The following is a 26,705-nucleotide window of genomic DNA, read 5'->3' as shown; positions in this document are numbered from 1 at the left end:
TTAGACAAATGTAATTTAAAAACACATGGTAAGAATAAGCTATGGTTGTGCCTCTTTTTTTCACGTAAAAGGCAACGTAAGAAAAATGCAAATAATTCATGAGACAGTATGTACCATTAAAAAAAAAATGGTTAATCTTTGGATTATGGTAACTTGGAGATTTTTTGGCGACCCTGCTACAGTAACCTGCTAGTTTTTGTTTGGACACCATTTTGTTTTCACAAAGGCTTTTTTTTTTTTTTAACTCAAAATTTTTTCCCCAACAATCTGCTAGCCGAATTACGCTTATGCTAGAACTTTTATGGAACAAAAGTGCTTAATCATGACGAAGATTAGGTGCGAAATTGGGAGAAAGTGCAGAATCGCAAATTGCTTACCGCAAATTTTTAAGAATTCCACATACACCGTATCCATGTACACATCGATCTATTTTTATTTAAAAAAAATACCCCAGAATTGCACAAAAATGGCATTGTGCACACTCTTGACTTCATCCATGTACACTGCTAAAGTCCTAGCTAGTAACCTTTATCGCCTTACCAAAATGTCGCCCAACTACCTGTTACCATATTCCAAAGATTAGCCAAAAAATAATATATTCCATACTAGTACATTAGAAATTAACAGTAAAATTAAACATTACAAATTTAGGTATTCATTTTCCTTAAAAATACTGAATTTAATTACATGTTTTCCCCATTTAAATTGATAGTTATCCGCAGTTTATTCATCTTCTATTTCCAAAAAGGAAATTATCATCTGAATTGCATGAAAACCTCCGATTAATTTTCTGATGGGGGTTTTGCACTCTTCAGATGGGACAAGATATTTTGTTGGAACTTAATCAAGTTCTGATCTTTAAAAATTTCAAAAATTGGGTTAATATCCTTTTTTGATGTTTATATATTATTCTGTAGATTTCACCATAGCTTATTCTTTTAAATTCGGGACTTTTAGCAATTTTCCAGTTTGGAACAGAATGGAAACTTTCTTTAGCTATGTTAGGGATTTTTTTGTTTGCTTCATCTTTTTTAAACATTTGAAGTCTCTTTTGGTATTCACAGCAGCCTGAGTGAGAAGATACAAGGCCGTGTTTGCATAAACACATTTTGTTTTCTCCTCAGGCTTTAGGATGCATTGGGAGCGTCTGTGATTTTGATCACATTTGCAACATTTCTCGTTAAAACATTTATGTTGGGTGCGTCTGAACCACTGGCATTTAAAGCACTGGGTTGGATGTTTGTTTTTCTTATTCAATGGTTCAATATGCAAGTAAAAGATTTTATTCATATTGTGGATGGCCTTTCCTTCTTTACATTGGGAGACTTCAGTGAAATAAATTGGTAGCTTTTATGGAATTCAGTTTGCCTTGTAAACTGCTTTAACTACAAGGAGATTTTTGTCAGGTTTTGGAATATCACATCTTATGAAACTGTGGTAAATGTTTTATAACTGCTTTGATGGCTTTTTCGCTCTCTACATGTGAGGAAGTTTTAACTTTTTCTTCTCCAGGAAATCTACTATATTACAATAATCTTCTATTACTATGGTGCAAAGAAATATGACTCTATTCCCCATCTAGAATTCATATTTGTTTTTTTCATATTCCGCTTACAGTTTTATCTAATGATAACCACTAGATGTGTTCTTCCGAAATAAAAATGGGGGGGGGGCGGGAGTTTGTTTAGTAGAACAGTTTTGTTCTTCCATTTCTTGATCATAATTTAAATTTTGAGGGAGTGGAATGTGAATATTAGTGGATTCCCTATAACAGTTTACAAGTATAATAAAAGATATGAAAACGTTTTAAATAATACCTTTCCAAAACGTTTTATACATCCATGGTACATCCATGGTAGTTACGCGTTTTCTTTTAGAATAATTAAAATTAGCCTACAATTGATTTACTTCTTTTATCATAACAAAATACAAGTATATCATGAAAAAAGTATATCATTGAACTAGCAAATTATAAACACAGAGCACCTAGCCTCCAATGCTAAATCCCTAAATCAATGTTGTTTTTGAAATATACAATAAAAAACATTAAATATTTTTATAAATCTTTGCTTTATTGAAAGATGACCTACAAAAACATGAATTATTATGAATTTAGTCATATAAGCTTTTAAAAAACTTGAATACTTTACAGGTCTTAATATGCAATAAGTATACAAGAGCAAAACAGACCAGAAAATCAACTTCAGATACGGGGTACACGTGAAAATTTGCTGTCGCTGTTCTTTCGTATGCCGGAATGAGACAGTAAACGGATTTAGTCACATAAACCTTTTTCACAAAACTTGCATACTTTATATAATAAAAATAAGTATATTATAGCCAAAAACAAAACAAAACAAACCTTTCAGGAACCCCACTTCAGATCCGACGTACACGTGAAAATCACTTCCCGCCATTCTTACGGCTGCCGGAATTCGACAGTGGTCGAATGAAAAGATTTATTTCTTCCTTCGCGAGAGGAAAAAATTAGCTACTGTAATGATAGATAGATGGCGCTTTAAATTCGTTTCCGATATCAAATAAGTCTGAACCACGTATGGAGGTACCTCCATGGAACCACGGAGTATAAAGAAGGAGGGAAAACTGGTATTACAACTTTTACAAAGTAGTAACGTCGAATTGTTTTGAAGCTCTCGCTACAGTTCCTGATCCAGTGGCTATGGACTGTGCTGATAATTCCGAGAAAGCTGATAAAGATCTTATGTCTGTTTCTAACGCTAAGACTGGTCATAAAAGTGAACGACTTCCACCGATTTCCTGCCCAAGACCGGATGTGAAATGGGAGCGAATTGAGAGGACAATTTAACAAATTTGATGTCAAGGATTACGTTGGTGTTTTGACTAACGATAAAATCACTCTGATTTTTAATACAGCCGATCAAAGAGATAGAGCACTAGCTGTGCTAATGAAAGATGAAGTGCAATTTAGCTCCTTTCGCCCTAAGAAAGATACACCGCTGAAAGTAGTTATTCGCGGATTGCCTGACGACTCGTCAGTGGAAGAAATCAAGGCTGAGTTGGTTAAAGATGGATTCCCTGTATTAAACGTAACGCAGTTTACCAAGAAAATTGATGGTAAAGAAATAAAGTTACCAGTTTTCTTTGCATCATTCAAAAGGAACGAAGTGAGTAGAAACATCTACAGAAAGAAAACTCTGCTGGACCTTAGAGTCAAGTTTAGAAGATACAGATGCAATCTAAGCAACGTGATTTGCTTCAGATGTCAACGATATGGACACGGTCAGATGTTTTGTAACAATTCGCCAAGATGTCTCAAGTGTGGGCAGGGACACCTGACCTACACATGCAAATTAGCCAAAGAACTGAAACCTACTTGCGCGAACTGTAAAAAGGATCATATTGCTACTTCGAAGTTATGCGAATTTAAACCAAAAATTCGTGGTATTTTGTCTCTGACAGGATGAAAAGGACTGACACTCTGACATTCATTTGTCTCTGACAGCATGAAAAGGATTTCAGCGCGGAAGTCGCAGTCTATGAATATGTCTCCGTTGACTGAAATACCATTACAGAAAGAAAATAGTATGCCATCAGACTCCCACTCAGATGCTATTACTCCAGCTAAAGTGGATTTCGCGATGGATAAAAACCTTCAGATGATTGCAATCAAATTCCTAGAATTTGTTGAAATATGTAAGAAAATTGATTCGCCGCAGGACAAAGTATTACTTGCTCTGGGAATGGTTGAACAGATGATAAAAATGGACTTGTAAATTTTCTATTATTCTTTTGCATGATGAATTTGATGTTAACTTTGCTTAATTTCGAGTTTGCTTGCTCGGGCTTCAGGGGATAGCACCGCCCTCCGGACTCTGCGTTCCTGCTCTGGTTAGTAGACACGCCTACTTCTCATGACTGACACCTCCCTCTACGCCTGCCATGCTTTAGACCTTCTTTTTCATCACTTCAATAGTTCAGCTACAACTTCAAAATTTTTTAAAGTCGTGTGCTTATACGCAACTCTTCATGAGCTGGAAACAGCTCAGCAATAATTTGTCTGATTGATTGATTGTACTACAACTTTTCCCCAAAATGGTCCACTTTTGTCGCATTATTTATAGAGGGCGCTGCAATCGTTAGCTTTTCTACTTTTCGTAGGATTTGACATAGGCAAAAATACAGAAAATACGGATTTGATATCAATTTCCATCATGAGTAATTCTTGTAATGCAACCTGCTTCGTCCCTGGATGCAACAGTGGTTATACATCTGTTAGGCAGAATAATAAAAGCTTGGGAATCAAGAATCCAAGTATATTTAGAGCTCCAAAGGTGAGCAACATTTATATCATGTCTGATCACAGTCAGACGAATTTACAACTTTACAGAACGTCTGGATTGCTAGTAAATATGAGGGTATTTAAAAAGTAATAGATTGGAAATTAGTTAAATATTTCACAGAACTTTAAATTAGAAATTAGTTAAATATTTCACATAATTTACATAATTTATGTGCATTTGTATTTCGTGCATGAAAGCAGGCAATCCTGAGATTTTAAAGTTAAATAAATTTCTGGAATTATGCAAGAATGATGGAATATTTGCCTCTTTATTTCATTTACAAAAAAGAAGATTAACTCATTTCCCCTTCTTTTCCGTTTGAAGTAGGTTTTTATAATAAATGGAAATGAACACTGTGCTGCATAAAATTAACTTTACTTGCATGGTTGAGTGAAAACATAACAGCAGATAAGTGCAATGAAAAATTGATTTTCCATGAGATAAATTCAGGATATTAAATAAGTTATGAATATTATAAAATCATGTCACCTAATCACATAATTGAATGGCTGTTAAAAATTAAGATTTAAATCTTGATACACTGCACAGTGAGAAACATTATGCACAAAGATTTTAAATTTGAATGTGTAAAACTATTCAAGCGTTATGTGCTGCAATTAAATTTTAATTTTCCATTACTATTTTCAAATTAAATTTTAATCATTAAACATAAAATTTCTTTCACTGCGAGTCTTTAATGGTTGAAAAAAAAAGATATTAAATTGAGAATAAAAAAGTAAATAATTACTGCAAGAGAAAACAGACTTTATTTTACATAGTTAATGATATTTTTTAAATACCGCAGCAAGTATACATTAGGTATTCTGATATTAAACTGGTAGTTTTGCAACAAATGTAATTATAGTCTATTAGTAAATGATCAGTTCAATAAATGAAAATAAAAAATAGGGGACCTTTTCCAGTAAAACATAACACATGCAAAGCATTTTTTTTTTCCAAAAAAGCTACATGTACCAAATTGAAACTTAACATGGAAAAAATATCATAACATTATAGCTGTGATAAAATTTTTCTGAACATAAGAAATTCATCTTTTAGGCTATTGAATAGGATAGAATTTTCCTCCTTTGGAAAGAAAAAAGGACATGTACTTTTAAAATAAAAAAGATCTGCATTATATTTTTAGTTAAAATACTGCATTTATTGGTTAGAAGTTAGTTCAAGCAGGACAAAAGTAAAGATAGATTTAATTAGTCAATATTTTTTACTCTTTATATTTAATTATGAATAATATACACTGGTGTGCAAAAATTAAGAACGAGACGAACGAGTATTTTTTCAAAATAACTTTGTACAAAAGCTTTCCAAATCAACACATTTAATACCGTAAGATCCCCAATACGTAAGGACATGAGTAATGTAAGCAACACTTACTAAAAGAGAAATCAGAGGGATAAAAAGAAGCTTTATTGAAAAAGTAGCATGGAGCGCAATGTGACTGAAGGCCGAAACATCCCTGTGATGGGTGTCCAGCAAGAAACATCCGGTCTTTAATAGGGGATATGATCTCCCCTGACTGCTAGGCAGGTTTCACAGCGTCTGCCCATGCTGAGAATGAGGGTGTCAAAGAGTTGTTGAGGCATTGCTGCCCATTCGTCTTGCAGCGCCAGTCGAAGCTCCGGAATCATTACTGGTGGTAAGGTACGAGCTGCCAAGCGTCTGCCTAGAAAATCCCATACATGCTCGATGGGATTGAGATCCGGAGATCGTGCCGGCCAATCCGTACGTTCAATATCCTCACTCTCTAAGAGCTGTTCGGCAGCTACTGTGCGATGACATGGTGCATTGTCGTCCATGAAAAGGAACTGCGGACCCATAGTGCCTATAAAAAGACGCACATATGGAAGAAGAATCTCGTTACAATAACGGGTCCCGTTGACGGAACCTGCGTCGAAGATGTGAAGGTCTGTACGACTACCAAGCATGATGCCTCCCCAAACGAGAACACCGCCACCTCCATACCTGTCCCCTTCAATGATGTTCGAGGGATGATTGCGGCTTCCCCGCTCTCTCCAGATGAGTATGCGATGAGAATCGCTACTCAGACTGAATCTACTCTCATCTGTAAATAGTACTTGTCCCCGTTCATTGTCTCTCCAAATCCGGTGTTCCCAGCACCCTAGAGAACGCCTTCTCCGATGGGCAGGCGTTAGAGGTACACACCGTACAGGGCGTCGTGCAAACAGACCACCACCGTGCAGTCTTCTGGCCACGGTAAAACGCGATATCGGTCGTCCAGTCGCCTGTGTCGTGTGTCTAGCGATTTCTCCCGCTGTCTGCCGCCTGTTTCTTCTGACCTGTAAAAGCGTTATCACATTAGCTGTTTGTTGCCGAAACAAAACGTTTGCAGCAACAGTTCTGAGAAACGGCCTTTGGCGAAATAGGGTTACCATCTTCACTTGGCAAACAGGCTGAAAGCCAAACAAGAATCAATTACCGCTCAGATTGGCGAAAGTGACGTTTCCTTTCAAGTGACATTCGCTTCTTCGTGTTGTTTTGTATTGCTCACACGCTTTTCGTTTTAAACTTTATTGTTAGTAATGGGAGATAATAGAAAGGTGATTGCTATGAAGTTAATCACTTTGATCTCCACTCTGGCACTTCATGTAACAGATAAACACACTTCTGGTTATAGCAATCAATTACATCAGTAATAGCCAAATTCTGTATACACTCTAAAAATAGTTTAAAAACATGTGCTGGATAAGTCTATTTATCACACATCGCTTATGTGTATTTTCTGTTGTCTGCATTTCAATGAAAATTTGATGGCTCACTGGAAAATTTGTGATCTGGTGAAAGCATTTTCTGACTAACTTTATGGCTCATAATTACTGTTCTGTCCATTCAAATGACAAAAATCTATATGACTGATATTTACATCCTCACAGCCAGCAGATACTATTTAGCAAAATGAAGATCAAATAAAGCATATGAATACATGAGCAATCAAACATGTGCGAGTTGTTTACTGTCCCATAGAACACTCGGTAATATACCTAAAACACATTAATTATACCAACTCTAGAAATTAGGTGTTCACATCATGAGTTTGGTTTATGGTTTGATTTATTGAGATTACAGCAAAGCACACTAGGGCTATCTGCCTAAGGGAAGGGATGCCTTCGGGGAGGACTTTCTAAGGGAAACTGGCTCGTATACACGTTACACATGGGGAAAACCACGAAAGCTTCCATGCAGCCAGCCCGTTCGCGGGATTCGAACCTCGGACCGAACTACCAGTGTTCAGCGACTTTACCGCTCGGCCGCTGGTGGGCTCAGTTGGTTTTATGTGATTACCGCAAAGCCTCGAGGGATAACAACAGGAGGGATCCCTTTGTAGAGGATGTTTTAAAATTGGCTCGTATACCAGTTACAAATGGGGCAAACCAAGGAAATGTCATGTAGCCAGCCCGTTCGCGGCATTCTAACCTCAGACAGAACTACCAGTGTTCAAAGACGCTTCGGCCACTAGTAGGCCCATGCACTTAATTGGAAAGTGCAATTCATTATGTAAACAGACATGAAGGTGATAATCAGTTGTGCGCTGTTTTAAGTAATCAAATGTTATAAATGCACAGCTGTTACATTTCTTATTATTTATTAGTCATGTTTTTATTACGTAGATCATACGTATGATATAATTATGAATTAACCCAATAACAAAATGTGTACACTCTTTAGTACTCAAATACTTATCAATTATTTTTCAACTGATTATTACATACCCATAATAATTTGCAAAGAACTGATAACTATGGTTGCTGCCAATTACATAATCGTTATCTGAATTAAAAGTAATTTCAAATAAACTTCTTGGCAATGTTCATTTTGTATTCATACATACATATATATATATATACACATCTAATAAGTCATATATTTACATACAGATAGAGAGATGCGATGTTTTAGAAATTGTTAATATATATTTATTAGTATTAATGTAATGAATAAGATTTATATTAATGAATGTATATACAAATGTTTTTCATCATGCATAATAATAAATCTATAAATTTCCAATGTTTCAATCTGTAGCATTTACAATAAAAGTATAGTTTCTAATGTATCTATAATCCAAAAAGTATTTGATTAATAACATGAAAATAATAGACAAATTTAATGAGTATTCTCATTATTACATAAGCTATGCTTTTCTTTTTATGCATCTTTTATGCTGTTTAAAATGTGTCACTGATTATGCAGTTAACAATTTAAAAGATAAGTAATTAGGAGAAAAGCCGCGCATATACAAACGGATTTTAAAAAATTATTCAAATTTAAGAAATAAAATTCTATTATATAACAGTGTTATAATACACGATCAGCACGAAATACGACAAATTTGGCGAACTTTTGGCTACGAACAATTTGTAAACAAATCCGAACTGCAAGAACGTCGTAAAATACTGTCAACTCTGAAATTTCCACGATTATATATTTAATGAATGTATACACATTTAAAAAATGACTCAGGCAGTTGTATTACAACAAAACAGCAATAATTAAATCGGCCTCTATTTCCACCGTCTATCACTTCACAGTGAGAGCCATCGCCATATTGAATGTTACCCGTCATCCTTCAGAAGCTGACCTTTCGTCTGATTGGTTGAACGTTCGAGGAACACGTCTCCAGCCGAAACATTTTGGAAAAAGTTTTAAAATGTTGCTCGTAGCCGGGATACGTTCCTCCTAGCTAGACGAAACATTTCTCAGAAGCCTGCCGCTTAAAGGCCTGCCGTTTCTTGGAATTGTCCCGGGTAAGCGCGCGCGTCTATAGATGTGATAGCAACATAAGGCAATATACCGGTCATCTGCGGGTGTGGTTCCTCGTGGATGACCACTACTAAACCCCCGGATAGCTGTTCCTGTAGTTTGAAATTGTCTCCAAAGTCGTGAAACGATGCTGTGAGCAATTCCGAACTCTGCAGCCACACTTGTCACACTGCGGCCTTCCTCCAACTTCCCAATGATTCGACTTCGGATAAAAGCATCCAGATGTCGTCTAACAAATTGATTATTCGCCACTTCTCGCTGAGGCAGCAACTCGGTGTGATTTTAACTGCTATACGGCGTGCAATCTCTTTGCCAGAAATACTGATCTTACACCGACAACATGCTTTATACTACTCAGACACTCCCCCATTACGTCTACCTGCATATCTGCGCATGTGCTACCGTACAGCACCTTACTTAATCTCCTGATTGGTCTTTCTGTCCGCTCTGCCTCTTCGTTCAGCTGATATGCTAATTTTTCGACTTCGTCCTTAATTTTTGCACACCAGTGTAGTTCAGCATAACCAAGCGTTCAGAATACTTAACTGAATTCAAATCCGAATTCTATTTTAAAATCTTTTGAAATCAATTTGAAAAATACTTCTCAAATAACAAATATATGGAAATTTTTAACAGAAAACTATAAAAATATCAAAATCAAAACTGACATCTGATTCATAAAAAAGAGTAACTTATTATGATAGTAACGAAAATTTACTGACTGAAGCAAAAAATTCTATAAGCTTCATTAAAATTTCGCCACAGTTTATATCAAGCTGTGTATCTAAGCATTTTACAAAATAAGAGACGCGAAGAAACTATTCTAATTAAATTTAACATATACACAGCAAGTATTATTACTAGTAATATGATTATTTTTCTAAGGGGGAGGGACTGAAAAATAATCATTAAATTAATCATTCATAAATCTTCAAATTAATCATTCATAAAAAGTACTACAAGCCTTACAGCATGAAAGCTGTAAATTAATTTTATAATTTGAGGAATAAAATACAATCATTAGTGAGCAGAATATTATAACGCTGATAATAACGCAATGCAAGACATTAAAAACATAAACATTTTTTCATTCGGTCGTAAGCTTCGCCGCCTGGCTACTCAATAAATGTTTACATTTGGAACTACTAAGATGGAACAACAGCGCCATCTAGTGAACGCGTCATTTTAGGACCGTTTTTCTACTAGACAGTTTCACCTCCTTCATTAAACTCCGTGGTCTGAACTCATTATATTACTTTCTTGTCGTACATTGTTTTCTTGTCGTAAGGAGCATAACGGAAAAATCACTGCAGGTAATTTAATTATTAAAATTAAAACTTTATATCACTATACTTCTTGTATATTTCTGATACTGATTTTTCTACGCAGTATAATATTTCACACAATACTAAAAGTCTCTGTGATATGTTTTAATGATGCTATACCCGTAAATTACTTTAATTTGGAATATGACTGCAATTCTCGCACAGATTTATAAAGTATTCTGACTGATTATATCAACAGAATGCCTATGATATATTCTTTACATATAATTTTTTTCAAACTCGCTTAATTTTATTAACAAGATGCGTTAATAATACGATATGATTTTTAAAACTGATATTAATACTTCCGTAATTTCAGAACCGTAGCTAGGGTTTTCAGCGCCCGGGGGCAGCTGAAGATTTTGCGCCCCCTTCTATGTGCCAAGAATAGAAAATATTTCATTCTAAAATGTCATAATATCAAACTGGCACCCCTTAGATAGTGCGCCCGGGGACAGATTCCCCCCTTGCTTTACCCTAGCTATGCCCCTGCGTACTTTCCATGGACTGATAAAAGCGTTTAGAAACAAATAAACGAGAAACCGGTGCATTAAATTAATAAGCAGAAGATATACAATATACTAACGTAGCACATTATAATTGTTAGAAACAAAGTTCTCAAAATGCAACCACATTCCTGAAGAAACCGATTTCTAATGCACAGTACTCTAATCCATTCTCCTCTTTGGATAACAAGAAAATATTACAAGGAATCAATACTATCTTTTTTGTTATACGTCGCTTCCGAAATATTTACTTTTACTCTATAAAAGAACAAGTTGCAACATTTGCATCAACAGGTCGTGGATCGTTTCCAGCAATAGTAAGCAGATTGCGATTCTCATCTCAGCCGTATTTCTGTTTTGGTGACTTTGCTATTAGACGGCGAGCATTCTGATACAATCGCAAATAGGAAGAGATGCAAGATTTCTGTAGGTTGTAGGAATATCTATTAATAACTTTCACTGGCGTCTCGCTTTAGCACACGGTATGCTTTATTGCCGTAATGAAATAACCTCCTAGGTCACGTGACGTATGTGTAGCTAATGTAAACAAACAAGGTTGTCCTGTTGCGTTATATTTGTTCAAAATTCAAGAATTTACTTTATTTTTATTTATTTATGAAAATTTCATTTCATCTTTAATCATTATTTCATCTTTTAATTAACTTCGTCTGTTTGGTATAATTTTGGTAATAGTTATATTTTAATCTTATTTTCATGATACCCATTGTTCGCTGCTTTACTATGTTTTCATTGTTAATATTTATGTATGAATTATTTCCTTGATTTGATAATTAATTTCTTTATCAATTTGCTATGATATTTTATTAATTTGATTTTTAAATTGCTGTTTAAATTTCCAGCTTCTCAGTGTTGACAATTGCCTATTGCCTGTTTCATGTACGGTTGTTCAAATAACAGGATCATGGACGCAGTGGCGTAGCAAGGGGGGCAAGGGGTGTATGAATGCCCCGGGCACCGCTCGCAGAGGGACACCAAATGGTCTCCAAACAAGATTTTTATCATTTTTATCATATCACTTTGTTTTTTTCGGTGGGGCGCCAAAAAGGTATTTTGCCCCGGGCTCCAATTATGCTCGCTACTCCACTGCATGGACGAATTAATCCGGTCAGAGTTATCCTGGACATCAGCCATTATATCACACCACTCGAAAGGGCCATTACTGACTGGCCTAAGTTTGCCAAAGCTCTAAACAACATACGTTACACACTGCCAACAGGACATAATGAGAGTGACATTGATAGTTTAGTTAAGGACTTTACGGATTCAGCATTACATACCCACAGAAATGCCTGTAAAATTATCAAAAATTCTAAGACCAAAAGAAGCATGGAACTTAATTACGTAATTAAAAGACAAAAAACTGCAAGAAGACAGTACCAACGCACTAGATTTCTTGCTGACAAGCAACTGCTCAATAGATTGAATGATGCCGTCAGGTCTCTAACAAATTTTCAGTCACAACAAAACTGGACTAATTATCTAAGTTTGCTTCCTACGGATGATAACTCCTCCTGAAGAGCATGCTCTAGATATAGGAAATGCTACAATAATATTCCGCCCTTTAAAGGCCCTGACAAGAACAATTACACCGAAACTGAGAAACCAGAACTGTTAGCTTCGCATCTGGAATCTCAGTTTTGCATAAACAACACGCATGACACAGCAACAGAACATATTATCTTTGACTTCCATAACAATTACACAACAAACCCACTCACTAAAAACATCGTTCCAGTCCGACCGTCAGAAGTTATTAGCTATGTTCAGAATTTAAAGAACAACAACAGCCCCGGTATTGATCAAATCAACAACAAGATGATGAAGATGCTATCACTCAAGTTAATATTCAAGCTGACCAACATTTGTAATACTATACTTTGATGGCAATACTTACCACAGGAATGGAAAACAGCTAAATCGCCAAAAACCGGTGAACCGTCTACCAAAGCAGCACCAAATCCTGTCATCTCGCCGCTTCTTTGAGAGTAGGAGCAACGAATATCCTTCAGACTCCTCCCGAAAACCAAAGGCTAGATTTCGAAGCTCTTTCCGGCGCGTTGGAGCTGCGCTTTGGGAAGAAATGTTTAAAAGACTACAGCAGAGTTCAATTAAAATCCCGTGAAATAGAAGACAACGGAAACACTCCAGGAGCTCGCCACGGATGTTGAACCGCTGTTTCACCTCGCCTTTTCGGAGTGCCCGACAGAAAGAAGGGAAATCCTATCGCAGCAATACTTCATCGACGGCATCCGGGATCCTGAAATACAGAAAACTCTGCGAATGGTGGATGTGAAGGACATAAAAAGTGCTCTGTTGTACGCCGTGAAATTCGAGGCAGCCCAGCAAGCAACTCGTTAAGATCGCTACCCAGTCAGAGCTGTGAAAGTCTACCAGCCAGTGGATCAATTGATGGCTCGTTTAGATGATTTATCCAGACTAGTCGACGCTTTGATACGGAGTAGGAGTGAGAACAGACTGGCTCTAAGGTGTTGGAGATGTGGTGCTGAAGGCCACATACAACGGCATTGCAAAACAACCCCAGGGCACGGAAAATAGAACGGATGATTTGACAAGGCCAATGAATGCCTTGAGACGGAATATTGGTGAGAGGAAACCGACCCTAAAGTGCTGGAACTGCGGTGTTGAAGGCCACACACGAAGGAACTGCAGAACACCCCAGAGCACGGAAAATAAGATAGGCGAGTTGAAAGGACAATTAAATTCCATCGGACGAAAAATGAGTGACAAGAAACCAAAGTGCTGGAACTGTGGAGCTGAAGGCCACGTACGAAGGAATTGCAGAACACCCCCAGGGTACGGAAAATAAGATCATTTGCCAGCAACGACGGAGGAAACAAATGAATGACCATATCAAGATTTCTACAGTGAGTGCCAACAGCAACGTACTGTCGATCAAGGGGCATATCGATGGAGTTCCTTGCAATATGATCATTGACACAGGAGCTAATGTTACCATCATTCGGAGAGATTTAGCTCAACAGTTTAAAGATAAACTTATTTGGACGCCATCCTCTGTTACCCTTCAGACTGCGTCTGTTGACAAGATCGACATAGCTGGGAAGTTAAACGTGAACATCAGGTTTGGAAGTGCCGCCTACCATCACACGGCTTATGTGGCCGATATTACAGATCCATGCATTCTCGAATTGGACTCTTTAAGGAAATACAATTTTTCCTTAGACTTCAAAAACAAAAAGCTGTTCTCAGCATCTGGGGACATGACTATCCATCCTCAAAAGGGATCATCGCCCGGAAACGCCGACTTCTCATGTGAAAAGCCCTACTCAGAAGCTGCCGAAATCATACTAGGGTCGAAGAGGAACACCAGACTACCGCCTATTCTCCCTCCCATATGCTCTTCGGTCGAGACCTTCGTCTGCCTTGTGACCGGCTGTTTGTTCGCCCTATGGATGCGCCTTCATCGCCTGAGTAATACATCCAAGATCTCCAGACCCGGTTTGAAGGGATGCACCGCTCTGCACGAGCGCGAATCAACTTGGCGACGGAGAAAGTAAAGACCTGATGCGACACAAGAGTTACTGGACATCAATTTCGCGGAGGAGACAAGGTGTGGTTGTGGAACCCGATTCGACGAAAAGGACTCTGTCCGAAATTACAGTCACCTTGGGATGGTCCGTATACAGTACTAAACAAGCTGCATGACGTTGTGGTTCGGGTCAGTAAGTCATCGAACTCTAAACCTAAAGTTGTTCATTACAGGTTAGCTCATTACCATAGTACGTAGTCTAAATAATTGTAAATAGTGTAAGACCATGGTCCTTTTTGTTTCTAACTGTGTATTTGATTTGACTTGTATTTAGTATTTGTTTTGTATTTAGTACTTTATTTGTTTAAGTTATTGCATTTATTGATCATGTTGTTTGATATTGTAATGTAATGTTTGTTATTGCATTTTTGCCTTAGTTGCTAGTTTGGCTTCCTGTCCAGGGATTGTACTGCCCGAGACGTGCAGTCCTTGGGGAAGGGGGCAGTGTTACGGATTTGGTATTTAAATAGTTAATGTTAGTAGAATTATAGATAAAATTGTTTTATTCCCCGTGCAATGCAGCGCGTGACGTATATTAAAAGAAAGCTAAGCCGGAAAATTAAAAATACAAGAGTACGTGCATTTAACATTTAATAATAATAATTTGTTTTGATTTCGAGAAAATACCAGAAAATTCTCGCACATTTAAAAAGCTTACATAAGCGGCATGAAGACCTCTCAATTCGTTAGTTAGTTTGTTGTTGTTTTAAGAGTTCTTTTAGAAAACTGCTTGTTGACTGTAGCGAATTAGCTTTCTCTAGCTGTTTTGAATTAAGTTCTGTTGAACGTTTGAGGAATTAAAAGATAACTACTGTGAGATATTGTAATACTGTACGAATATCTGAGAAAATTTAAGCATTTTGTTTGATTTGTCGTGATAATAATAAATTTTGTTCATTTTTCATCGGACTTGTGCATTCAATTCATAACGAACCCGTACACACGCAACAATATTTTTATTGAATATTTTGACTGTTTTGGTGACTACGTGAAATTAAAAGCATTTCTGAAAATATAATAAAATATTTCAAAACATCAGGGGGAAAAATATATAAGACAGATTTTTCAAAATCATTCATCTGTTAGACTTTGCGGTTAGAATACATTCTTAACAAGCCTAAGATTACAGGTTCGATACCAGCTTTTTAAAATTCATTAAAACGGTATTGTTATTAAAATACATAATGAAGTCAATTAATAATGAATAAGCATTGAATAATGATATGATCAATTAAAAATAATTACAGGTTAATTAAATAATAATGAAATAAATTAAAAAATAATATCATTCCAATACGTAGGTGAAGACAACGTTGCAAGAAAAATGCAAAAAAAAAAATCATCGTTGCAATAAAAACCAAAAATTTTGGAAACATATCGTTGCCACAAAATAAAACCGGAACGCTAAAAAACATTGTCATTCAAACATATCTGCATCACTTTCGACAAAATACAAGATGGCTATCTAGTAGATGCAAGATCTGATAGTCACGTTATCAGGTTCTGTGTTCGTCCTTACTTGCTTTGGGAACATTAACTGTCCTGACTCGGAACAGGGAGCTTACTAAAGCTATGTTCAATAAATTTGGGAAGTAGACAATACACACAGGAAGGGTATACGAAACCCTTTATTTTTCTCTCTTTACAATGATTTCCGGAACTTCGGAATACAGAGACCAACCACTTGTGTTCTGAACGTAAGAATATAAAAAAATATTAACTAAAAATCTAACTAAACTAACTTTGGATTAATAAATAAGTGCCTAACTCCAAGATTGGCTGTATATTAACAAAAAGCCGTATGTAGTACAGAGAACTGCTAACACTACGATACGTTTAAAATTATCAAGAGGATTAAAACTCTGGCCTTGAAGGCAACCAACAACCGAGTAAAACTAGTATGGCAAGCGGCCTGCTTCTAATAACTTCTTCCTCTCTCTTGCTTGACAAAAAGCCACAACTTAAGTACTTGGCGTTCGCAAGACAAATTTGCATAAATAAGTTAAAGCTTTTAATTCTAGCCGGAAGTAGAAAATAAGAAGTGATAGTAAAGATTTAAAATAAAATAAACGTTGGTAAAACTTAGGATCTTTACAACGTGAGGCAAGAAAGTGGCGGTCAGGCTCCCTACCTGTAACGTCACTTCCCCTACCATGTGCCTTTGGCTACTACTACTTCCGCTATTCAATTACCGAGACTTGCTACTGGTGATCAACAAGGAGGAAATTGTTCGTCAGGAACAAAATACGCCTGACGTTAGTAAAGTACATCATTAAAAAAGTTCTGTTATTGGAAATGTTATATTTCCAGAAACGTCTAATGTGTTTTTTTCGATAGAGGAATTAATAAGTGGCGAAATATGAAATAAGAATTGAATTTGAAAAACCTATTACTTAATTTTACGCACAGAGGCAGAGAAGAAATGGTTGGGGGATGTTTCGCTGCCTTTGGAATAAGAAATTTAATGTTTATCGAAAGTAAAGTGGATTGGGATAAATATATAAATATTTTTAAGGAAAGCCTGAAAGCGTATGCGAGAAAACTTGGAATGCAACGTACATTCAAATTTTATCATTATTACGATCATAAACATACAGCCCTAAATATTTGGTTGTGGTTATTAAATAGCTACAGCTGTCTTGAGATTATCAAAACGTCTTCATATTCTTCGGACTTAAATCTTACTGAGTTGGAGGAAAAAATATGGAAACACGACATTTCTTCAAAAGCTTTACTAGTTGAATACATACCAAAAATCCATGAAAAGTAATTTTAGCTAAAGAATATTTAACAAAATACTGAACGTCACGTTATTTTCGTGTTTTTATTAAATATAAACTGTTTATTCAAAGTGTCCGAATGCTTATGCAAATTCATTTTCAGAGCTTTTTAATACGGTTTTTTCCCCCTCAAAACGTTTTGAATAAGTTTTTCAAAACAAGTATATTTTGTTTCTATTGGTGCGGTTTGGTTTGGTTTATTTAATTACGGCAAAGCACACTAGGGCTATCTGCCTAAGAGGAGGGATGCCTTCGTGGAGAACTTTATAAGGGAAACTGGCTCGCATACACGTTACACATTTTCTGTTGGTGCGACTTAACGCACTTGTCTGACAGTAACATCCGAATACGCCCACGAAACTCATCGTGGCAAGAAGAACAAGATTGCGCTTGTCGTTGGCTAGAGCCTTGAGCACCATACAGGTGACAGTACGACTTCGCTCAGTTCAGCTCTACTTTTGATGGATAGCACCTGGGGGGCGGGTCCAAGGGTCTCCTACCCCTCTTTTTCTACCACCAACCTTTCGAAAGGATTTTCGGCTAGCCATAAATTTCGAGTGCCCCATGCCGCAAAGACACTATACATTTACAAAGATCCATGACTTCTTCGGGATTCGAAGCCGGACTCTTCGGTATCGCAGTAGGCTCTCCTAACCACTATACCGTCTGGGCGGCACAAGTAGATTTTAAAATAGATGATCAGAAGTAGTATATGTGAGAGAAAAATAAGGTGAGTAATGTTTAGTAATTGATATTTTCAAATAAAACTGAAAAGCACAAGTGTCCGCAAAAAATGTGAGCCCATTTACAGACCATTTTAAATAATAATTTTTAACAAAAATGTTTTAAATAACTTTTCGCAAAACGAGCATGTTTTTTTTAAAAAAAAAAGGTTGTAGAAACATTAGATATTTTTTGGAAGCAGAAGAGATGAAAAATTACCAACCGCCTTCGCTGGGAATCGAACCACGGACCGCTGGAATACCGGGCCAGAGTGCAGAACCACTACACCACAAAGCCACGAATCATCATCCAACATCCTTTTAGTTCGGGCGCCACTGTAGAGACATTAGGTTAATTAGAAAAGCCGGAGAGATGAAAAATTAGCAAACGGCCTTCGCCGGAAATCGAACCACGGACATCTGGAATACCGCCCCAGCGTGCAGAACCACTACACCACGAAGGCTCGCCAAGAAGGTGAGAGAAATAGCTTATAAGGTGATTAACAGTATATATGGGAAAAAATTAATTTATGCGCTAATACTCAGGAGCTGATATTTGCAAATAAATCCGGAAAATACATGAGTCAGAAAACACAAATGAGACACTGTAATGGGATCCCATCTATTCATTTCGGACAGAAGCTAAGATTTTTTTTTTTTTCCAGTTGATGCACATTTTACACCAAAAGTTATAGTTTATACAATGCATGTAAATATATGCATCATTACTTCGAATTTAAGACGCACATTGTACTTGAATTCTAAACGAATATTTAAGCAGTTTATTTATGCCAATGTCTCACTTAAAAACGATCAGATCTTAAATAATTAAAGTCTTAAAAATCAAAATGGTATTGTGGTGGGTATTTTTCGACAGTAATTATAAAATTATTTGTATTTTTTATTATTTAGTCCAGATTGCAGATTTTATAATCTAAACTTAAATTCTACGGTCACAATTTTTACTATTATGCCTGTTATTTCAACTCTAATTTAGCTCAAATTATTCGTTCAGTTTTTCGATTTTAATATCGTACTGTGTTAAATTCAGATTCGGCCATTTTTTAAAATTGTGACCAATCCTTCGATTTGAAAAGCCTTTTGGGCTTAAATTCCATAGTGGCCTTTTTTTTTTTAATTATTATTTTTATCCTGCTTTTCGATTTTAATTTCCTATTGCGATTTAAATTCGAAGTATTTATGACAAATCATCATTATCACCAAAAAGAATACTATGAACTTCTATGTTAGACCATGAAAACTAAAGCTATAATAAATGACATCTTTTTATCCAGATTTGAAGAGTAAAATTGCAACTTGTCCTAAGTAAAAATAAATAAAATGTTCGGTTTCATGAGTAAAGCAACTTCCAAAATTATGACCAACAATACAGTGCCATGCGGGATTATATTTCTTGTCAAACTCTTTCTTGATGCAGCCAGCAGTGTCTTTTTGGATGTTGTACTTTTCTAACGCCTGGGTTGCAATATTTACAGCATTCTGCTGCATTTCTTCCGACATATCAGCCTTCTTGATCACAACCTTAGCATCCACAAACGTTTTGCTTCCTGGAAAAAAAAAATAAATAAATAAAAATAAAATAAAGGTAATTAGATAAAATCCGGTTGAAAGTTAATTAAAAGGGGACAGATGACAACTTTTATGGAAAAGATCGCCAAACTACTGATATATATATACACCCTATTTTACGAACTATAAGACGCACTTTCTTTAAAAAATTGTCTCTAAAATTTAGGTGCGTCTTAAACTGCGTGCAGACGACGGTATAAAGGGTATAAGTGGTTTCAGCTGAGCTGGCAATCAGTTTGTCACAACTAGTACGTCACAAATTTGGTTTATGGCTCTTGGCATAAAGTTCGAAGTTTTCAACTTTATGCCGACTTGGGATAAGCGTCAACCAGTCACAGCAAACGAGCGAAACCTGAATGGGAAAATAGAGCGGGAAAGCTGTAGACACATCCAAAAAACGCATGCGCAAATTTAGATCTCTAAGTGGGGTGCGACTTAGACCAGCACCCTCCCCCTGATGTGTTAGAGATGCATGTGAAGTCGGTCATTCTGCTGATATCATAGTAAAATATTTAGTCATGGCGGCAATAAATTTTTTATTAAATAATTATTGCAAAAAATGAATGATTTGCTTTTGCCTAAGCCTGTAGTTAAAAGACGCAAAATACAAACTGTTCAAAGCAAAATTTGAATTTTTACCTGCTACAGAGAATGCATGCATTTCTATATATCTACACGCATCAAAATTTACGAAATTCTGAGTTTCATGTATTTTTTATCAAAGGAATTTATTATGTATTCCCCTTTCATTTACATGCATAATGCATTATCAATACAACTTCTATAATTAAGACACAATAACACGCCGAACAATACTAATACAGAAGTCAAACAACCAAAATCAGCGTTATATTTACAAAATTTTCACAGGACTAGTTTCGATGGTTTTACCGAACCACCATCCTCAGCTGCAAAACCGCTCCACTTCTGTATTACAACTTCTATATATGTTAAAGTTCATGGAATTTTTTTATTATGTTTTAATTTTTTAATTTAATTACTTCATATATATATACGTATATTAATCAATACTCTTTAGGAAATAAATTATTATATATATATATATATATATATATGTTAAAAGTCCTGAAATTCTCTTTCTTCACCCCAAATATATTATTTTCAATTTTATATTTTGTATAGCAGTATGTCGAAGCAATTTTTTTTTTTTTTTTTTTTGCAAAGAAATCGAATATATTGCCATTCATATATATATATATGCATATACATACATATGTAAATAAAAATGTATGGCATGATATTTCATAAAGACTACAATTTAAATTTTTTCTAAAGACAGCACTTTACGTTACATTTACACAAGTCTTTATGAAATATCATGCCATACATTTTTATTTGAGGAAATGCAGTATGTGATAAAAAAAAAAAAAAGTAATATTTATCGTTTCCCGCTTACAGACAGTTTTAAATAATTCTGAACTGACTGCAAAGACAATTTCCGTGATTTTCGTATTTCTCTTCTTTTCCTCTATTGGAACAATCCTTCCTCTTTTGAGTTGACTGAATTGAAAATAAGCATATACACATTATCTAAAGTATTTCTGTATTGATTGTTTAGAATTGCAATGTATAATTTAGTGCATCCTAAAGGCATTATATGTTAGTCGTTTTATTCGACAGTAATAATGCAATGATGATTGTGTTTTTCAGTTTTAGGATTTGTTACATTTGCATTCCACATAATACTGCTAAACCATGCTATAAAATTTCCCTGTAGAGATCAGAGATCTATATCAGACCTCTATCAGAGGCCTTATTTGCCATTTAGAATGCAAAATAATATATTAATTCTCTCTGTGCACCTAATGTCTCATATGATTATGAAAACTTATTAAAAACGTTGCAAGCTTAGTGTTATTTTTTCAAACATGAGTATTTATTATTATTATTATTATTATTCGGCAATATATGTCAAAAATAAGATATATTACTTTTATTAAAGATGTTTATTAGTCAAGGCATAAATCGTTGTAAGTATAATTACTACGAGCCTTGACCAATAAATATCTCCGATTAATTATATTTGTTTTCAACTAATGATTTTATGTTGCTACATGATTCCAGGTAAAATAGCTTCCTAATTCAAATGAGTTAGGATTTATTTTAATTTTTGTAGTATCTATATCCTGCCTTTCATGTCTTAAATCGTCTTTCTGTTTAATTATCGCGTACAAATAAAATTCCGATTGATTAAGTGTGAAGTTTCTTTCATTAACAAGAGTTTCTCAGCGATTAAATTTGGTAAAATCAGTAATAACTTTTAATGGAATTAAAAATTCTATTATTCGTATCAAAAACCTTCTAAAAATAAAAAACTTGGTTCTTCACATTCTAATGAAAGCAAGACATTTTCCAGATTTATAAATGATAAGAATTAAATATGAAAATTTAAGTTCAGTTTAATTATAAGCCCGTCAAATGAATATTTTAGAAAGCATCCTTAAAATTAACGAGGACGAAAGTATCCCTACTCATGGACCTTATAAGGTTCACGTCCCTACTGTAGTGACGTCACGAACTGCGCGCCGTGGCCTTGAGTTAGTTCTAGGAGGTGTTGGTTGAACACCTGTGCCTGGTTCGGCGTGGCTAGAGAACTCTTTTATAGTGGAGTTTAATCGACGGAAAGTTGAATACTTAGAAGCTGCGATTACCTGAAACAGAATAAACGTTCTTTATGGCCTCTATCATTAAATGCACAAAAATAATCCCCCTGTTTGTACATCTTTGGCTAGATATGTTCCGTAAAATAAGAATTTTGCTCTTTCGTTCGGAATGATAGAAAAATTCTATATCATACCGTTCCGCCATGATGCACACCAGCAACAAAGAAGTCAAACAGGGAATTCCTATTTTCACCGTTTAAAAATAAGCAGTTTTAAAATGAACAAACTAACATTTAAAAACAAACAGCTGGTGACCGGAAAGAAATACTGTTATCTCTCCTACCTTCCACACCAAAGTAAGGTCGGCAAATTTTAATCATTGCGAAACAACAAAGAATGAAAGATTGTAATTATTATCTAACAACAAAATCACCAAATTCAGCCGGCTCCCTGCATTTCACTTTTGCTGAATACTCATCTACTGGTCATGTCACATGTATTAATTGGAAATCATTATTCATTTCAGTAATTATTTCAAAAAGAAAATTTTCTTCATAACCTTAAGGCTGTTCGTAGCAATCTCACGAAAATATAAGTTATTGCTTAAAAATCTAGAATGTATATTGCGCCAAGGTAGTTGCGTTAATACGTAAGTATTAAGGAAACTCATTCTCCAATTCTAGTTGGTTACGAATTATCGACCATCGCGTTGACCAACTGAAAGTCTTCAGATTTTATATTACGCCCAAAGGGGATTTTTTTTCCCCCGTTTACACGCACATACACGTTTGGAGAGCATTTGGGCTAAAAATATTTAAACACAACATATCTTTAGAATTTCAAATAGACAATCTCGCGCGCTGGATATATAAAGGTATTTTTCAGTACAATATTACTATTGCTCGCTTTGAAATCATTGAGTTTGTTAATCAAAAATTCGTTAAAGTTTTACAAAATATGAAAGAGATAATAAAACAAATTCGGAATTCAGAATTCCGGTTTTCAGATGCCTATCTTCGGGTAAAGGCCTACGTTATTCAGAATTTGATAACCCTAGGTACCGTTGTTTTTTCACATTACAAGAAACATACATACATACACGCAGATTCTTCATTCTTTAATTTTTTTAAATATAATGCAGGGCGATAATATTTGGTGGGAACAATTTGAGAAGTGATTCGATGCAAAATGCCGTTTCGAAACTAATAGGCCCTTCTGGGCTAAAGCCATTTTGGGCTAATAATAAGGTAAGGGGTTAATAAACATAAACCTTGCAAGTACTTAGAAAAATGCTAGAAATGGAACTCACTTTTGCGATGGAGCATCATATTAAGTAAATTATCTCTTTCGTATGTCATATACGCTGGCTGCCTGTTGTTTGAGATCCAATGCAGTAATGTGACAAATATACCTGTATAGATTAGTACAAGCCATCCTGGTAAAGAACGATCAATTATCTTAAAACTCAGAGCACAGCAAATAAAGAAAATTACACGCACATTCACAGTCATATTAGTTTCAGATACGAAGCACTAAAATGAAGCAGTTTCATCATTTGGGAACTATAAATGAAAGCAGAAGCATCACCTAGTAGGTGATAAGAGCATTCAGTTATCAGAACAAAGAAAAACAGATAACACTCTTAGTCTGCATTCTTGACAGTACCACCTATTTGATATTAAAAATGCTCTGTCACCCCTCCCCCCCAAAAAAGTAGCAAATAAATAAATAAATAAATCTGAGAGCTTTCAGATTTTAAAGTCCTACCAGAAGATTTGCAAACCTCTAGTGCAACTCTCTTTCATGCGCATATATATATAAGATATACATTATCGTTCAAAAAGAAAACATTCGATAACATATTAAACGTTATAATGATATATGACTTATTTAAAAAATCTGAAGCCTACACCACATGACTTCCTTGTACGGAACATTAAATTATATGCATTTTTCTTTTTTCATTTCATTTAAAATTATTTCCTCGATTTTCATTAGAGATATATTTCTCATTCAATTAATTCAGTTGTCATTTCGCGACAAGGCAAAAAAACATAAAGCAAAAACGAAACGTAAAACTTTAAGAAGGTTAACAACACAAGTAATTAACAGAATATCTGAATTATTGGAACCGGATATTGTAGATAGAAAATCATTAGAAGAATGTCAGATGAATCTACAAGAAAAAGCAGATCAGATATTTAAGTTAGATCTAGAAATTGAGAATTTAATTCCTGAAGTATCTGATCTGGAAACAGAAGTCGAGAATAATCAAGAATACAGAGAACGTATCATCTACGCGAAATCGAAAGTCAAGAATTATCTCCAGAATTCAGGTAGAAATAAGGCAGATTTCTCGTTGAAGAATAATTCTTCACTTATTTCGAATAGTGAACCAGACAAACTGAGAATAAATTTGCCGAAACTTCATGTAGAACCATTTGAGGGTAATTTAGAGAAGTTTCAGGAATTTTGGTCACAGTTTGATAATGCGATTCACAGTAACGAACGCTTATCTAAAGTAGATAAATATAATTATCTTAAAGCTTTCTTGAAAGGACCAGCCTTAATTAGCATTCAAGGACTATATGGTATCGGAAAATAATTATGATTTAGCACTTGAATTGCTTAAAGAAAGTTACGGAAAAAAAGAAATTATTGTAAGATCTCATATTAACCATTTATTAAATTTAAATGCAGTAAAATCAGCTTCGTATTTTAAACAGTTAAGGGAGTTATACGATAAGACAGAAATCCAAGTGCGGGGTTTACAAACTCTTGGTGTCGAACTGAACTCGTATGGAAGTTTGTTGTTTCCACTACTAACCAAACTTATTCCAGATTCCATTGTGCTAGATTTTTATAGACAGCATGAAAGAGACGATTCTTGGAATGTAACAGAATTATTAAAATTTCTTAGAAGAGAAATAGAAACGCGAGAACGAACATTTTTGTTTCGACAAACAAGGGAAATTAATGACTCAGTTAAAACCGTAGACTATAAATTGTCACATAATAAATTTTCGGAAAAGTGGAATAGATTTCAAAAGTTTAAAGGTAAGCAGCAAGATTCGATTCCTAACGCAACCCCACTGATGAGCACATTTCAGAAAATTTGCATTTTTTGCAATAATTCTCAGCACAGTTCTGAAAATTATGATAAGGAACGCGAACAGAAATTAGAAAGTTTGAAACGGAACGGGAGATGTTTTTTATGTCTGCAAAAAAGTCACATGGTCCGTTTATGTAAATTAAAAGAGCGCTGCTTGACATGTAAGCGTAAACATTCTAGCTTGATTTGTGACGCCAAATGCCTCCCGCGTCAGACAGAGAGTCGCGAAGAAATGATGAATGACAAAATGAAAGATCAAAATAGTGTTGCGATGAATCATGATGTATTATCTAACGTTTCAACGTATTTGAAGAAAGCAGTAATTCACGATAGTGAACCGATCGAATGTTTGATAAATACTGGAAGCGTTGTCAGTCTATTAAGATTTTCGAAATTACGATTGCCAGTGCAACCGGAAACAAAAAAAAAAAAAAAAAAATGTTTGGTATTGGGAGCGTAAATCACGCATCTGCAACAACCTTGGGAAAAGTTCATGTCTCACGAATCGACGAAATCCAAACCGCGAATTTGTTTATAGTAAATGATGAGGTACAGCCGTATGACCTAATTATTGGGAGAGATATTTTGAACGATGAAATGTTGGCTTATGGCAAAATAGGGGATTCGTTTAACATATGGTATGCTAATAAAATTCCATTCGCGCAGTTGATAAACGAAACGGAGCGTAAACATATTAAGTTATATTCTGAGAAACCAAGAGAAATAAAAAGTAACACGATAAACTTTGTGCATTCTGTAACTCCAGATATAAATAATGGACTAATCTTATTTCAAAACAAGCATGGAAGTCCGGATGATGGAGGTTACAAATGGTAAGGTAACAGTCCCAATTATGAACATAGGACACAATAACATCAGATTAAAAGAAAATTAGTGTATCAGCAGGGTGATAGATATAACAGAAGATTGGGAATTAAAGGAAGTAGACACTCGCAATATAAACAAAGATGAAGAACAAAACCATGTATTTTCCATTTCTCAAAATATTCACCAAATAAAGATAGATGATATAAAATTTCATGAGGCAACTACAGATAGTGAAAGAACTGATCTCTTAAAATTAGTAAATGAATTTAGAGATTGCTTTGCTCTTAATTTAAATGAATTAGGTTGCACGAACGTAGCAAAAATGGACATCAAAGAAATTGACGGGAGTAACCTGTGTCTTCTTGCCCATACAAAACGAATGCAGCTGAATGTAATGTAATAAAAGAAATTGTTAAGGAATGGAAAGATAATGGGATAGTTTCTGAAACTAGATCGCCTTACGCTAGTCCAGTGTTACTAGTAAAGAAAAAAGCAGGGGAATACAGA

General features: G+C 35.2%; 2 protein-coding genes across 2 annotated transcripts in view; both read right to left on the bottom strand.

The window, feature by feature from the left end:
• Positions 1-2,510, bottom strand: part of l(2)k09848 (WD repeat domain 74 lethal (2) k09848) — a 44,889-nt gene extending 42,379 nt beyond the window's left edge. Inside the window, exon 1 of the mRNA XM_085814160.1 lies at positions 2,363-2,510. Within this exon, the coding sequence (XP_085670286.1) occupies positions 2,363-2,417 (55 nt within the window). The 5' untranslated portion in view covers positions 2,418-2,510. The remainder of the gene's footprint in view (positions 1-2,362) is intronic.
• A 16,145-nt stretch (positions 2,511-18,655) lies between these two features.
• On the bottom strand, positions 18,656-23,834 carry LOC146998344 (dynein light chain 2, cytoplasmic-like). Its single transcript, XM_085814159.1, has 2 exons — positions 23,568-23,834; positions 18,656-19,612 (listed from the first exon to the last, which is right to left on the bottom strand). The coding sequence occupies exons 1-2, from the start codon at positions 23,767-23,769 to the stop codon at positions 19,332-19,334; spliced, it is 483 nt and encodes a 160-aa protein (XP_085670285.1). The 5' UTR covers positions 23,770-23,834; the 3' UTR covers positions 18,656-19,331.
• Between the last annotated feature and the right edge of the window lie 2,871 nt (positions 23,835-26,705).

This window comes from Stegodyphus dumicola, chromosome 3 (genome assembly GCF_044657685.1).
Source record: "Stegodyphus dumicola isolate Sdum_Otavi_A_Nest chromosome 3, ASM4465768v1".
Taxonomy (NCBI): Eukaryota; Metazoa; Arthropoda; class Arachnida; order Araneae; family Eresidae; genus Stegodyphus; species Stegodyphus dumicola.
This window is presented reverse-complemented; position numbering and strand designations above follow the sequence as displayed.